Source organism: Carya illinoinensis, chromosome 7, assembly GCF_018687715.1.
Source record: "Carya illinoinensis cultivar Pawnee chromosome 7, C.illinoinensisPawnee_v1, whole genome shotgun sequence".
Taxonomy (NCBI): domain Eukaryota; kingdom Viridiplantae; phylum Streptophyta; class Magnoliopsida; order Fagales; family Juglandaceae; genus Carya; species Carya illinoinensis.
The window spans coordinates 7946161-7957885 of NC_056758.1; the positions used below are offsets into that span (position 1 = coordinate 7946161).

General features: G+C 36.2%; 1 protein-coding gene and 1 pseudogene across 1 annotated transcript; both read left to right on the top strand.

The window, feature by feature from the left end:
* Positions 1-631: 631 nt before the first annotated feature.
* On the top strand, positions 632-1131 carry LOC122316136 (peroxidase 49-like). Its single transcript, XM_043132672.1, has 2 exons — positions 632-848; positions 968-1131. The coding sequence occupies exons 1-2, from the start codon at positions 632-634 to the stop codon at positions 1129-1131; spliced, it is 381 nt and encodes a 126-aa protein (XP_042988606.1).
* Positions 1132-1161: 30 nt separating this feature from the next.
* On the top strand, positions 1162-2442 carry LOC122317439 (annotated as a pseudogene).
* Positions 2443-11725: the final 9283 nt, after the last annotated feature.

An 11725-nucleotide genomic window follows, 5' to 3' on the forward strand; every position in this document is an offset into this window, starting at 1 on the left:
GTATAATAAACAAGAATATTTAAAGCTCATGACTAGATCATGACATGTTTTTAGTGATTTTAATCAATGAGTATCGTAAAATTAATAAAATGCTAATTAAGAAGCAAAGCTCTTATTGATTTAGACCTTTCATTCCACCGGTTTTTATGTGAACGATCTAAGACCCATGGATTGCTGTTTTCTGTGTTTAAAATAAGGGAACTTATAGAATGCATTCACTTTAAGGATTAAGCTAGGAGTTTCTTGGATATCATGATGAACAAGCAAGCCTAAGCTTGGAAAAGCTACGTACCCACTCCAAGTCTCTTGTTACTTTAATTTTTGGTTCCTTTTTCTTTGACATTACTGTAAAGCTAGATAGATACCAACTCCAACTGTTTTGTTCCCTTCCAATCTCTCTCTCTCTCTCTCTCTCTCTCTCTCTCTCTCTCTCCCCTGCATGTCCCTGTATCTTACTTAGGACTTTGTCAAATGTCTACAAAAAGTTTCCCCTATAAATCCCCCCTAAAGCCATTCATCAGCTTTCATCATAACAGGTCCTGAACATTTCTCTGCAAGCGTTTTATACAGAGAGGGGTCTTGATCTTGAAAGTATTGGGACAAGAAGAGAGAGAGAGAGACAATAATAATAATGTCTCAGTTTATGAGCTTTTTCTTAGTTCTCTCTCTTATTGCCTTTGCTCCCCTTTGCTGCTTCTCCGGCAAGACCCACGGGAGTTACCTCTACCCACAGTTTTATGATCACTCGTGCCCAAATGCTCAACAGATTGTGAAGTCCATAGTGGCCGAGGCTGTGGCCAAAGAAGCTCGCATAGCGGCTTCATTGCTTAGGCTCCATTTCCACGACTGTTTTGTCCAGGTCTTCCAACTTCCCACAACTCATCTCATTTCGACAAGTTATAAAGACTACACTGCATTATCCATGCATGCATGTCAACTTGTATCCAAAACTCTTCATATTTTGCAGGGCTACGACGCATCCCTATTGTTGGACAGCAGAGGAACTCTGCTCGAGGGTTTGAAGTTCTGGACAAGATCAAATCTGCTTTGGAGAAAGAGTGCCCACTTACAGTATCTTGTGCTGATATTGTGACTCTAGCTACTAGAGACTCCACGGTTCTAGTAAAGTGACACTTTTTTACAGCCTTGTCATAATTTTGCTGCATGACAGAAATAAGCGAAAATGTATTTTGCATCCCTAAACTATATAAAAGAAAATGGCTTTTTTGCTCAGTCCTTTGAGATTTGATAGTTAAGATTGTGCCACATGACCTATTTTATTGCCATTAATGTCAATTTTTTATAGTTTGAACGTGCAGTATTGTGTGAATTTTGTTAGCATGAGGTACAAAATGTAAAAACTTTATAATTTGTTGATGGAGCAAAATATACTTTTACCTAAAAACAACTTTTGGCTAGCCAACATATGTGTGTGTGTCTATATGTATAGATATATAATCAGAACTTGACCATCTTTTGAATATGCAGGCTGGTGGACCCAGCTGGGAGGTTCCATTAGGAAGAAGGGACTCCAGAGGTGCAAGCTTGAGTGGCTCAAACAACAACATCCCTGCTCCAAACAACACATTCCAGACTATCCTCACCAAGTTCAATGGACAAGGACTTAATGTCGTTGATCTTGTTGCGCTATCCGGTAATATTTAAAGAGCTAGCTTGAACCTACCATTGTGCCAAACCATAATCTGGGTCCTTTTAAGAATAAATGTTTGATGGAATGGGTGTGGAGGAATCTAAATTACCCAGAACACACGTGATTAACCAGATTTAACTTCAAAACAAAGTCACCATCTAAATTAACCTGGTTTAATTCAGTATGGCAATAAGATTATTGAAGTTTGAATAATTGTTATGCAGGGAGCCACACGATAGGAAATGCCCGGTGCACCAGCTTCAGGCAGAGACTCTACAACCAGTCAGGCAATGGGCTGCCCGACAGCACATTTGATCAATCATATGCTGCCCAATTGAGAACCAGATGCCCGAGATCTGGTGGTGATCAGAACCTGTTTTTCTTGGACTTTGTCAGCCCAACAAAATTCGACAACAGCTATTTCAAGAACTTGTTGTCTTCTAAAGGCCTTTTAAGCTCTGATCAAGTTCTTCTCACAAAGAACGAAGAAGATATATTCAGAAAACAACGAGCTGTTCTTCGAGCAGTTTGCACAGTCCATGATTAAGATGGGAAATATTTCTCCATTGACAGGTTCAAGGGGTGAGATTAGAAAGAATTTCAGGAAGATTAACTCCTGATTTGCTCCATTATATTACTGCAGTTCCATATATCGAGTGTCGTCTGCATTTCCTGCAATGTATTCCTGATTCTAAATACTATATGACATATTTTAAGTGCTTGGACGAATATGAACCTGCGTATAGTGTGCTATATATTTAACGAGTGATTGAGAATGAAAAGATGGATTGTAAATGAAAAGTAATATTAATCTTTGAATATTATCTAAAGATTTTGGCGGCGCTCCCTCCACGTGGCAGTTGGAATAGTGACTAAAAATAGGGCTGTTTAACTGGGTTCCAACCCGGAAATCTGGGTATACCCAAACCGGAATCCGGGTTTCAAATCCGGGCCGAAACCCAGATCGGGTTATCCCGGGTCAGACCCGGGCTAAAATCCGGATGAATCCGGTTATTTAAAAACCCGGATTCTGGATTTCAGGTTGAACCAGGTCTTTTTTTTTTTTTTTTTTTTTTTTTGTTTTTTTTTTTTTTTCAGTCTGCGGCTTGTATAAATAAGGAATTAAGAGATACATGTTCCGATCTTTCAAATTTTACTCTCTTGAACAAATCAGACTCACTCAAACTACTTTCTTAATCGGGTACAGGTTTTATGCTTAATTGGTATTAGTACTCCTTCATAAAACAGTGGAAGAATCCTTTTAAAATTGGCTTTTTTTTAATAGTCTGAACCAAAGAAATGGGGAAATATTAATATTTTTTCACCACTTCAGTGATTTTATCTTGTCAACTCTGTTTTAAATGAACAGTTTCGAGTACCAACTCTTAAAAATAAAATCTAGCATTCTAATTGATCGGAAAAGCTACATTTAAATGCAAACAAATCACCCCCCCCCCCCCCCCAAAAAAAAAGATTGAAGTAAGAAAATTCAGCAGCACTGTGGATTTCAATTATCTTCCCCATCAGTTTCAGCTTATACAGAATATACTCAGCAGCACTGTGGAAAAAGAAAGATACAATATGTGAGCAAATAAATAAATGGTATCTTAGCTATGCACACAAAATTAGTCCAACAAAGACCTATTTGAAAACTGAAAAACAAAAACAGATTCTGATACAGATTTTATACAGACAAGAAAACAGATGTAAGCAGTAGAAAGCACATTATACATGCAGTGTTCATTTCCAAAAATAGATCATATCATCCTTTGTTTTGATAAAATCAACTCAGCATATCCAAATACATAGCACATTGTTTTGAATTCAATTTCCCATAAAACATTGACATTTGTACATATCCAAATATCATCTTAAACCTAACAAAACCAACATCTTCAAATCAGTTATTTGTGTGTTGATTTCATCGAAGACTACATCTTATATTATGCATATTTTGAGAAAACAGAAAAGCAAACCAATCCAGTTCTATCTAAACCCAAAGTCTTAAAGCTATCAATTCCAAACACCCACTACATAAGCAGTAGCATGACCTTCCTCTTTTGCTTTTTTCATAAACTTTTCATTCTCTCCTATACCATACTAGGCATTTTCAGTGTGTAAAATCTAAGAAGCTCATGATTTAATATATCCAAAGACTTCAAAGAAACCTCAAAAAAGTCACAAATGACATTATCAGAAAAGAAAGCATAAAGCAATGAGTACCAAGGAGACTTCTGAGTTTATTAGACCATAAAGCAATGAGTTTCAAGCATAAAGCATACAACACCATACTCATCCAGACTCACAAGCATAAAATCTCATTGACCCAAGCAACCAATCGAAATAATTTTAGTTTTCTAAATAAGCACTGCCTTCCATCCATGCAATGAATCAAAACTTGGTAACATCTAATAGAAAAATAATAATTTTCAATTTATTTAAAATAGATAATATTCATTTACCTAGTCTTAAAACTAGAAAGGGCCTATTTTTTATAAGAAAAAATAGGTATTTATATAATTTGAACAGTCAAAATTAGCCCAATACAAAGACATTCACATGTGGACACCATGACACCACCTTCTAAAGAATTATGCATATAGACAAGTATCTAAGTCTCTGTTTGTAAGATGTGAACATAAACAACAAATTCATCAATGCAATCACCAGCTCCATTCCATGTGATCTTTAAAGGATATTTGAATCTTCTCTAAAACAATATTTGACCAAAACAGAGCATTTGAATCTATAAAGAAATAAGACTAGTACGTACTTTTTAATCTTACAGAGTAGCATTCCAAAAGCTAAACAGACCCAAATTGAAAAAAAGGACCCAAATTGCAGAGAACAATATCAACGGTACTAATTAAATTACCTTCTTTTTCACACCCAAACGCTTAGTTTAATATCAACGGTATTTTATACTTTTATACAAGGCCTTGGGTTCAGGCATTTCATCAAGAACAAGTAGGAATCTTTATCTACCAAACAAAAAGCTGTATTACTAGAAACAGAATAATCAAAAGAAAAATGCTCAAAAACTATTTAAAAAAAAGAAGAAGACCCATGTTTAACATAAAAGAGCAGATCTAGTTATATAACAACATATACTTTTATACCCACATCAGATTTGTTCAAAGGCATTGATCATAGAAAAAAACAGACCCAAAAAAAAAAAAAAAAACCCCATGTTTAAAAACAAAGAGAACAGATCTAACAAAACAGAGAGAGAGAGATGGAGAAAAAACAGTAGATCTAGCGAAATAACAGCATATACTTTATATCCACAAGAGATTTGTTCAAAAGCATTGATCATAGATCGAGATCGAGAGAGAGAGAGATAGAGTTATCGAAGTGTGAGAGAGAGGGTTATCGAAGTGAGAGATAGAGGGTTACCTAAGTGAGAGAGAGAGAGACTTACTGATCGACGTCCGGCCAGCAGTGACGGCGAGAGAGAGACGGCGGCAAGATTTCACGGAAGGAGGTTACGGTTTCTAGTTTCTGCTAAGGTTAGGGTTTCTAACGAGAGAAAGAGAGGAGACCGAATTCACAACACAGGTGAATTGTTTTTGGCGTTATAAACAAACCCGGTTGCTAACCGGGTATAATATGGAACCCGGTTTTATACCCGAGTCCGGACTGGATGCTTCCGGTTTTTATAAATGCGGGTTTCGGCCCAGATAAATCCGGGCCAAAAACCATAACCGAAAACCCGGTTATTCGGGTTCCGGGCGGCCCAGATGAACAGGCCTAACTAAAAAGCCTCTTAAAATTCAAAATTAGGATTTATAAAAGTTCAGGGCTCATATTTTAGGGCATTATAATTTTTATTTAAAAAAAAAATTAATTCAATTTGATTAGTTTATTGTCAAGTTAGTGAAATCACGACGTCGTGGTGTGTGATAGGAGAGCATAAAATGCATTTTTACAGCACATCCTAATCAAAGACTCATCCTAATTTTATAATGTTATAGGATGTTCTGAAATCGCATTTAATTAATTAAACCAACAGGCGCTTAAAACTTGGTGTGTATGTTCCTGTAAAAAGGTTGGTATAGTTTTACGCTTATTAATTGTCCAACTAGAGCTCATGAAGCTTTTCTTTTTGAATTGCAAGTGTCTTATAATATGGGATTAAAATGTTGTGACGATCGACCACGATGGGAATATTAAGAAAGGTGATCATGACAACAAATTAAAGATTGTGTAACACATTCTACAAAAGAAAGAAAGAAAGAAAGAAAAAAAAGGTTGTGTACCAATCTGATCCAAGAACCAACGAAGAAAAGGAAAAACTCTCACTTCGAGGATGAGAAACCTCCAGAGAAAATAGGCATTGAGAAAAGAGAAATCTTCAGTAACCTTTCAGATGGGAAAACATGGAGCCTTCCGCTCGGTATATAAGCAGATGCCCTATGGGCTTGCAATGCAGTAACTAAACAACAGGGAAATTAAACAGGTCTAAGGCCCAAGGCCCAAACTACAAGTCCACTAAGCCCGCAGCATAAGGGTGTAAATTAAAGCAAGAGTGAGAGCTAAATGGCCGAGAGGCCTTTTATTGTTTAGCTCGTTAAGCGATAAATGTTGATAATATCGCTATGTGGTGGAATTATATTCTAAACTTTTTTTTTCAAGTATTTTAACTTAATGAATGTCTGTAATACCTTTTTCTTAATAGAAGTTATGATTCTTAAATAAAAATATAAAAAATAATTATTTCACAAACACAATCTTTACCTTTTCAAAATATTGAGGTTAATATAACTACACAAACCTATTGTTAATTTAAAATGTAAAAACCATACTCCTTCGTACGTTATTCAAATTCAACATAAATCGTCACACAACCCTATAATTCCTTCAAACTTAAAAATCTCAAAACTCCTAAAAAGGTATAATCTTCCTCGGATAGAATTCTCATAAATCAATACTCTTTATTAAAAACCGATAAAACATGAGTCCAGCCCATTTAAAATATTATAGGCCATTTTGGGAACCGATCTCTGGCCGAATGGGCTAAAGGCACTAAGGCCCACTTGTATTCAGCTCAATATTTGAAGGGCATTTTCGAAATTTCACTCGAAGTTGGGCAAGTTGGGTTATAACTTATACCTAAAGACCGAAGGGAGAGGGGAAAGTGGAGTCTATCGTTTGCAGATCTGAGAAAGGGAGAAGGGTGATGTCTGCGTGGAGACAAGGGGGAAAGGGAGAGAGAGGGAGAGGGAGAGGGAGAAGCAATCAAATAGGGAGTGGGTGTTGGCGGCAACTGATGGTGATGGTGAGGGTATGAGCTTTTTCACAATGGTGCTGCTCGGGATGGAGGAAAAACTCCATGGATTTGGGCGGATATGGCCATTCAATCATGGTGGCTCTTGGTGTTGGGGGGTTGCTTTGTTTGGTTTGTAGAAACAGCGGCATGGTGATGGTGGTGTAGGTGAGGGGAAGTTGCTAGCGTGGAGGAAGAGGGCTGATTTTTGGCGTGGTGGTCTTCGTGCAGGTGTTATGGTATTCGGTGGAGGCTGTTGGAGTTGGAGATCGAATTGGGTTGTTTCCGTTGTATGGTGGTGGGCTAGGTGTGAGGGTGGTCTAATCGGTTGGGTTTCTCAATGTGCTGATTTTGGTTTGTTGAAACATGGCTCAATGGTAGTGGAGTGGGTGTGGGGAATCTGTTAGCACGGAGGAAGTGGGACTGTGGCCATGTGGTGGTGGTATGGTGGTGCTCGAAGGACTCAGTTCTTGGTTTGATTGCTTGGGATGGGTGTTGATGTGAGGGTTGTTTCTGGGAGAGGAAGAAGTGTGGGAGGGCTTAGGGCTACAAACGAACCGAATCGAGTCGAATTCGAACAGCGAGTCAAGAGCTCGTTTAACATATATATATATGTTAAACGATACCAAAGAATCAAACCAAGAACTGTCTCTGATACCAAAGAACTATCTCTTTGGTATCAGAGCCATCTTTTCGGCTCCTGGTAATTGATAGTTCGTAATTACTTCTTATCATTTCACTTATTTTGTTGTTCTACAAACCAAAGACCGAGCTCCTACTCTGTCTAGTTATCCCCAGACTTATCAAGAGACCTACTGTCCTGTAAGACCCGTTGCTAGGTGAGTGTAGGGCATTTGGATGCCAGGGTGAGATTAGTTTTGAGAGTACCTGAGACTTCTGAGGTGTGAGGCACTGTTTTGTTTAAAAACAAAGTAAGTAAAATGTATAGATCTAATTCAACTATTAGTTCCAGTTCCAGGATTGAACCCCCTGATATCATTAATGAGGAAGATTTCTCAGTTGAAGAAACTGATCCTTCTGTTAACTGGAATCAATGGACGATTCCACATATTCAACCCAGTTCTATTTACCAAACAAGTTGGTTTAAGTCTAATCTTAGTTTTAATTCAGAATTCAAAGTTAAAACTGTTGAACAAACTTGTGAAGTCTCCAATGTTCAAGAAAAATATTATCTTTTCACTAAAAAATCCATACAGGAATTCTTGTCAAAAGGTTATAAGTTTCTTTATATTGGATCTGTTCAGATCGCTGTTAAACCATTAACAAGATTGGGAATTAATGCTTCTATTCTTCTATGCTTAAGAGATGCTAGACATAATTAGTTTGAAACTAGCATTCTTGGTATGATTCAATCTTCTTTGTTCAATGGTCCTATTTACTTTGATTGCTTTCCTGATTTACCACATGCTTTGAATGATCCAAATATTCTAAAAGCTTTAATTTTAAACATTGCTACCTCTGGTTATGATATGATCAAAGGAAGCAAACCCCTTGTTGTTATTTACCGAATCTATTACAGAGTTTTAAAATCAACTTTAAATCCCAAAACTGTTCTGAAATCTATAGGAGGAAAAACTTTGTTAATCCAAAGTTCTACCCCTGATGCCAACGTAAAGGTTCCAACAATGATTCATTGGAAAGATATTTCTCTTCCTAATGAATGGATCCTAAACCAAGAAGTTCCACCTGCTCCCATCTTAACTGCCAAGCCTGATCTTGATTATATTCAACAATATTTAGATAGTACTGTCAAAATTAGCTTTGATCCAACTCTGGCTACAAGTTTCAGAAGAAACTCTTTTGCTGGATCTAGATCTTCTTTTAATCCTGCAGCAGAAGACTGTGAAAGAAGAGATCAAAATCTCAATATCTTTCTTAAGGATTCTGCAAAAGCTGCTCAACCTGTTTTAAATAATTCTAATTTAAAAATGAAAGGGCTTTCTACGTCCTCTCAAATTACCTCTGCCTTTTATTCAGCCAAAGATGTTGAAACATCTAAAGGCAAATCCATAAAGGAAGAAGCTAACAGGGATGATGAAGATACTTCAACTTTGTCTCCTACAGCTTCAGATATGGCTGCTTCCATTGCTCCTTTACCTAGTCAGCTTAACGTCATTAACATAAATTATTTTGAGATAGATTTAATTTCTTTGTTCAAAGATTACAATTCAAAAGAAAACCGTGATAAGAAAAAAACTTATCATGCGACTTTTTCTGATCTTGAAAAATCACGTGTTAAACGCAAATGGAAAGAAAAGATGAACACCGAACAAAAACATATTCTTTTATTTGATTTCCTTGAAAATTACTATGTTTCAAAAAATAGTTTGAATGTTTTAAAAACTGATTTTGTCAAGGAAGAAGGAAGGACTACTGTCAAGTCCAGTCATCCTCCTTCAGAGGCAATTGTTATTTCTCATTTAGGTATTGATTTAACCGCTTCACCTTTTAAAGCACCCAATACTGACTCCAATAATTAAGAAATTAACACAGTTTTGTCCGAAACAAAGAAAATTATCCAACAGAATAATTTTTCTAATACTTATCTCCAAACCATAGGACAACAACTGGATAGGATCGAAGAAAAGATAGAAAATCCAATTTCTATCCAATCTTCAACAACTGTTTCCCAGTCTACTAACAAACCTTTGCTTATTTTACCAGAAAAAAGGCCAATCTTTGATCCCAAAACAAAACAAGCCAAAACTCTTGATCAAATTAATCAAATGCTAAAAAATATCAAGATTGAAAAACCTTCCTCTACTAAACCTGAAAAACCTTCAACTAGTGCTTTAACTAACAAAGAGGAAGAAGATGGTTTTGTTCAAACTACTGACGCAGACTCATCTGAAAGTGACTCCTCAACTGTTCGAAACATTGATCTACTTGAAAAGAATTTTCACCAAGATGATTTCAAACTTGCTGGTCTTGAATCCAAACCCAATCCAATGAGTTTTACAAGAAACTGGTATTCAAAACCTACACCCCCTGATTTACAATTCGAAGAAAAAATCTTTCAATCTCAATCCTCTTATTCAGCTGATAAAACTTATGAATGGAATATTGATGGTATGTCTGAACAAGAAATACTAAATACCATGAGTAAAATGTCTTTAGTTGCAAATGCTTACATTAATAATAATATTAGAGAACCTGATATTGTTGTTATCTTAACCACTGGTTTTATTGGAATAATCCGTAACTGGTGGGATAAACACCTTTTTCCGGAGACCAGAGAAGCAATCCAACATGCCGTCAAAAAAGATGACAATGGACTCTCTGTTTTTGATCCTGCTATTAACTCTACTCCTTTTGATGGTGTTAATACTTTAATCTATACTATTATTAAGCACTTTATTGGCACCCCTTCTAACATTACAAATCGTGTTTCTGATTATTTAAATAATCTACGATGCTGTCAGATGTCTGACTACAGATGGTATCAAGATGTTTTTACTTCCCGAGTAATGCTTCGAGACAACAGTCAGAAGCCATACTGGAAAGAAAAATTCATAGATGGTTTACCTCATCTTTTTGCTCTCAAAGTCAAGGATGAACTTACTGATATCTCAGGATTTCTTAATTACGATAATCTCATTTATGGTGATATTTTCAGTGTAATTAAGAAACTTGGTATTAGTATGTGCAATGATCAACGCATGCTTCGTCAACAATTGAAAAATAGTAAGAAAGCCAAGTACGAAATGGGAACATTTTGTGAACAGTATGGCCTTCCTCCTATTGCTCCTTCTAGACGAAAACCCAAACAGTTTAAACAGTTTTCCAAACCTCGTGGTGTTACAAGAGAAAACCCCGTGATGATTTTTACAAAAAATCACCTAACAAGAAATCCTTTCCTAAAAAGAAGAATTTCCAACATGCTTCAAAAGGAAAATGTTTTAATTGTGGGAAGAAGGGACATTTTGCTGATAAATGCACCCAGACACCCAACAAGTTCAAAAATAAGCTTAATGCGTTAAATATTAGTGTCATTGATCAAGAAGAATTATTCCAACTCATGGAAATAAAAGCTTCTTCCTCTGACCTGAATGAATTTAGTTCTAGTGATTTAGAATATCACTCAGAATCTGGATCTTCTGATTCTCATGTTATTAAGCTTGGTTGTAACTGCACTGACTCTTGTTGCAAACTTACAGGAAAAACAATTAATGTTTTATCCAAAGGTGAAGAACAAGAAAATCTTTTATTAACTATGATTTCGCAAATTCAAGATCCAGAGCTTAAACAAGAATACATTCTTAAGCTCAAGAAGACACTGACTCATCCTGAGTCAGAGCCTCCTAAACAAAGGATCAATTTTCAAGAGACTTTAGAAAGGTTTTAGAAGAAAAAACCTAAAGAAGTTTCCACCCAAGATTTACAAAATGAAGTAAATCTAATCAAAAAAGAGATTATCGAACTCAAGACTGAGGTCAATAAACTCAAAGATTCAAACTCTGCTTTACAGCAAGAGCTTTTATGTGTTAAAATTGATAAACAGTTTGATCATAACATCCCTTCTGACGATGAGCAGCCTTCTAGTTCTGAGAAAACTGAAGAAAAATCTTCAGAAAATCATATTGTTTTAATTCGCCATTCCATTCCCCCCAAATGGTTTTCACGTGTTAACATTACCATTGCTCATGATTTCAAATTCTCTGTTATTGCTATGATTGATTCCGGATTGGATATGAATTGTATCCAAGAAGGATTAGTTCCCAGTAGATATTATGAAAAATCTACTGAAAAGCTATCTGTGGCAAAGGATCTAAGATGAAGATCAATTA

What these genes read in the sequence shown, in the direction of transcription:
- LOC122316136 (XM_043132672.1), top strand. Translation starts at nt 632, where the DNA reads ATGTCTCAGTTTATGAGCTTTTTCTTAGTTCTCTCTCTTATTGCCTTT. An exon ending in TAGGCTCCATTTCCACGACT is followed by an intron (nt 849 to 967) that starts GTTTTGTCCAGG and finishes CATATTTTGCAG; the next exon opens with GGCTACGACGCATCCCTATT.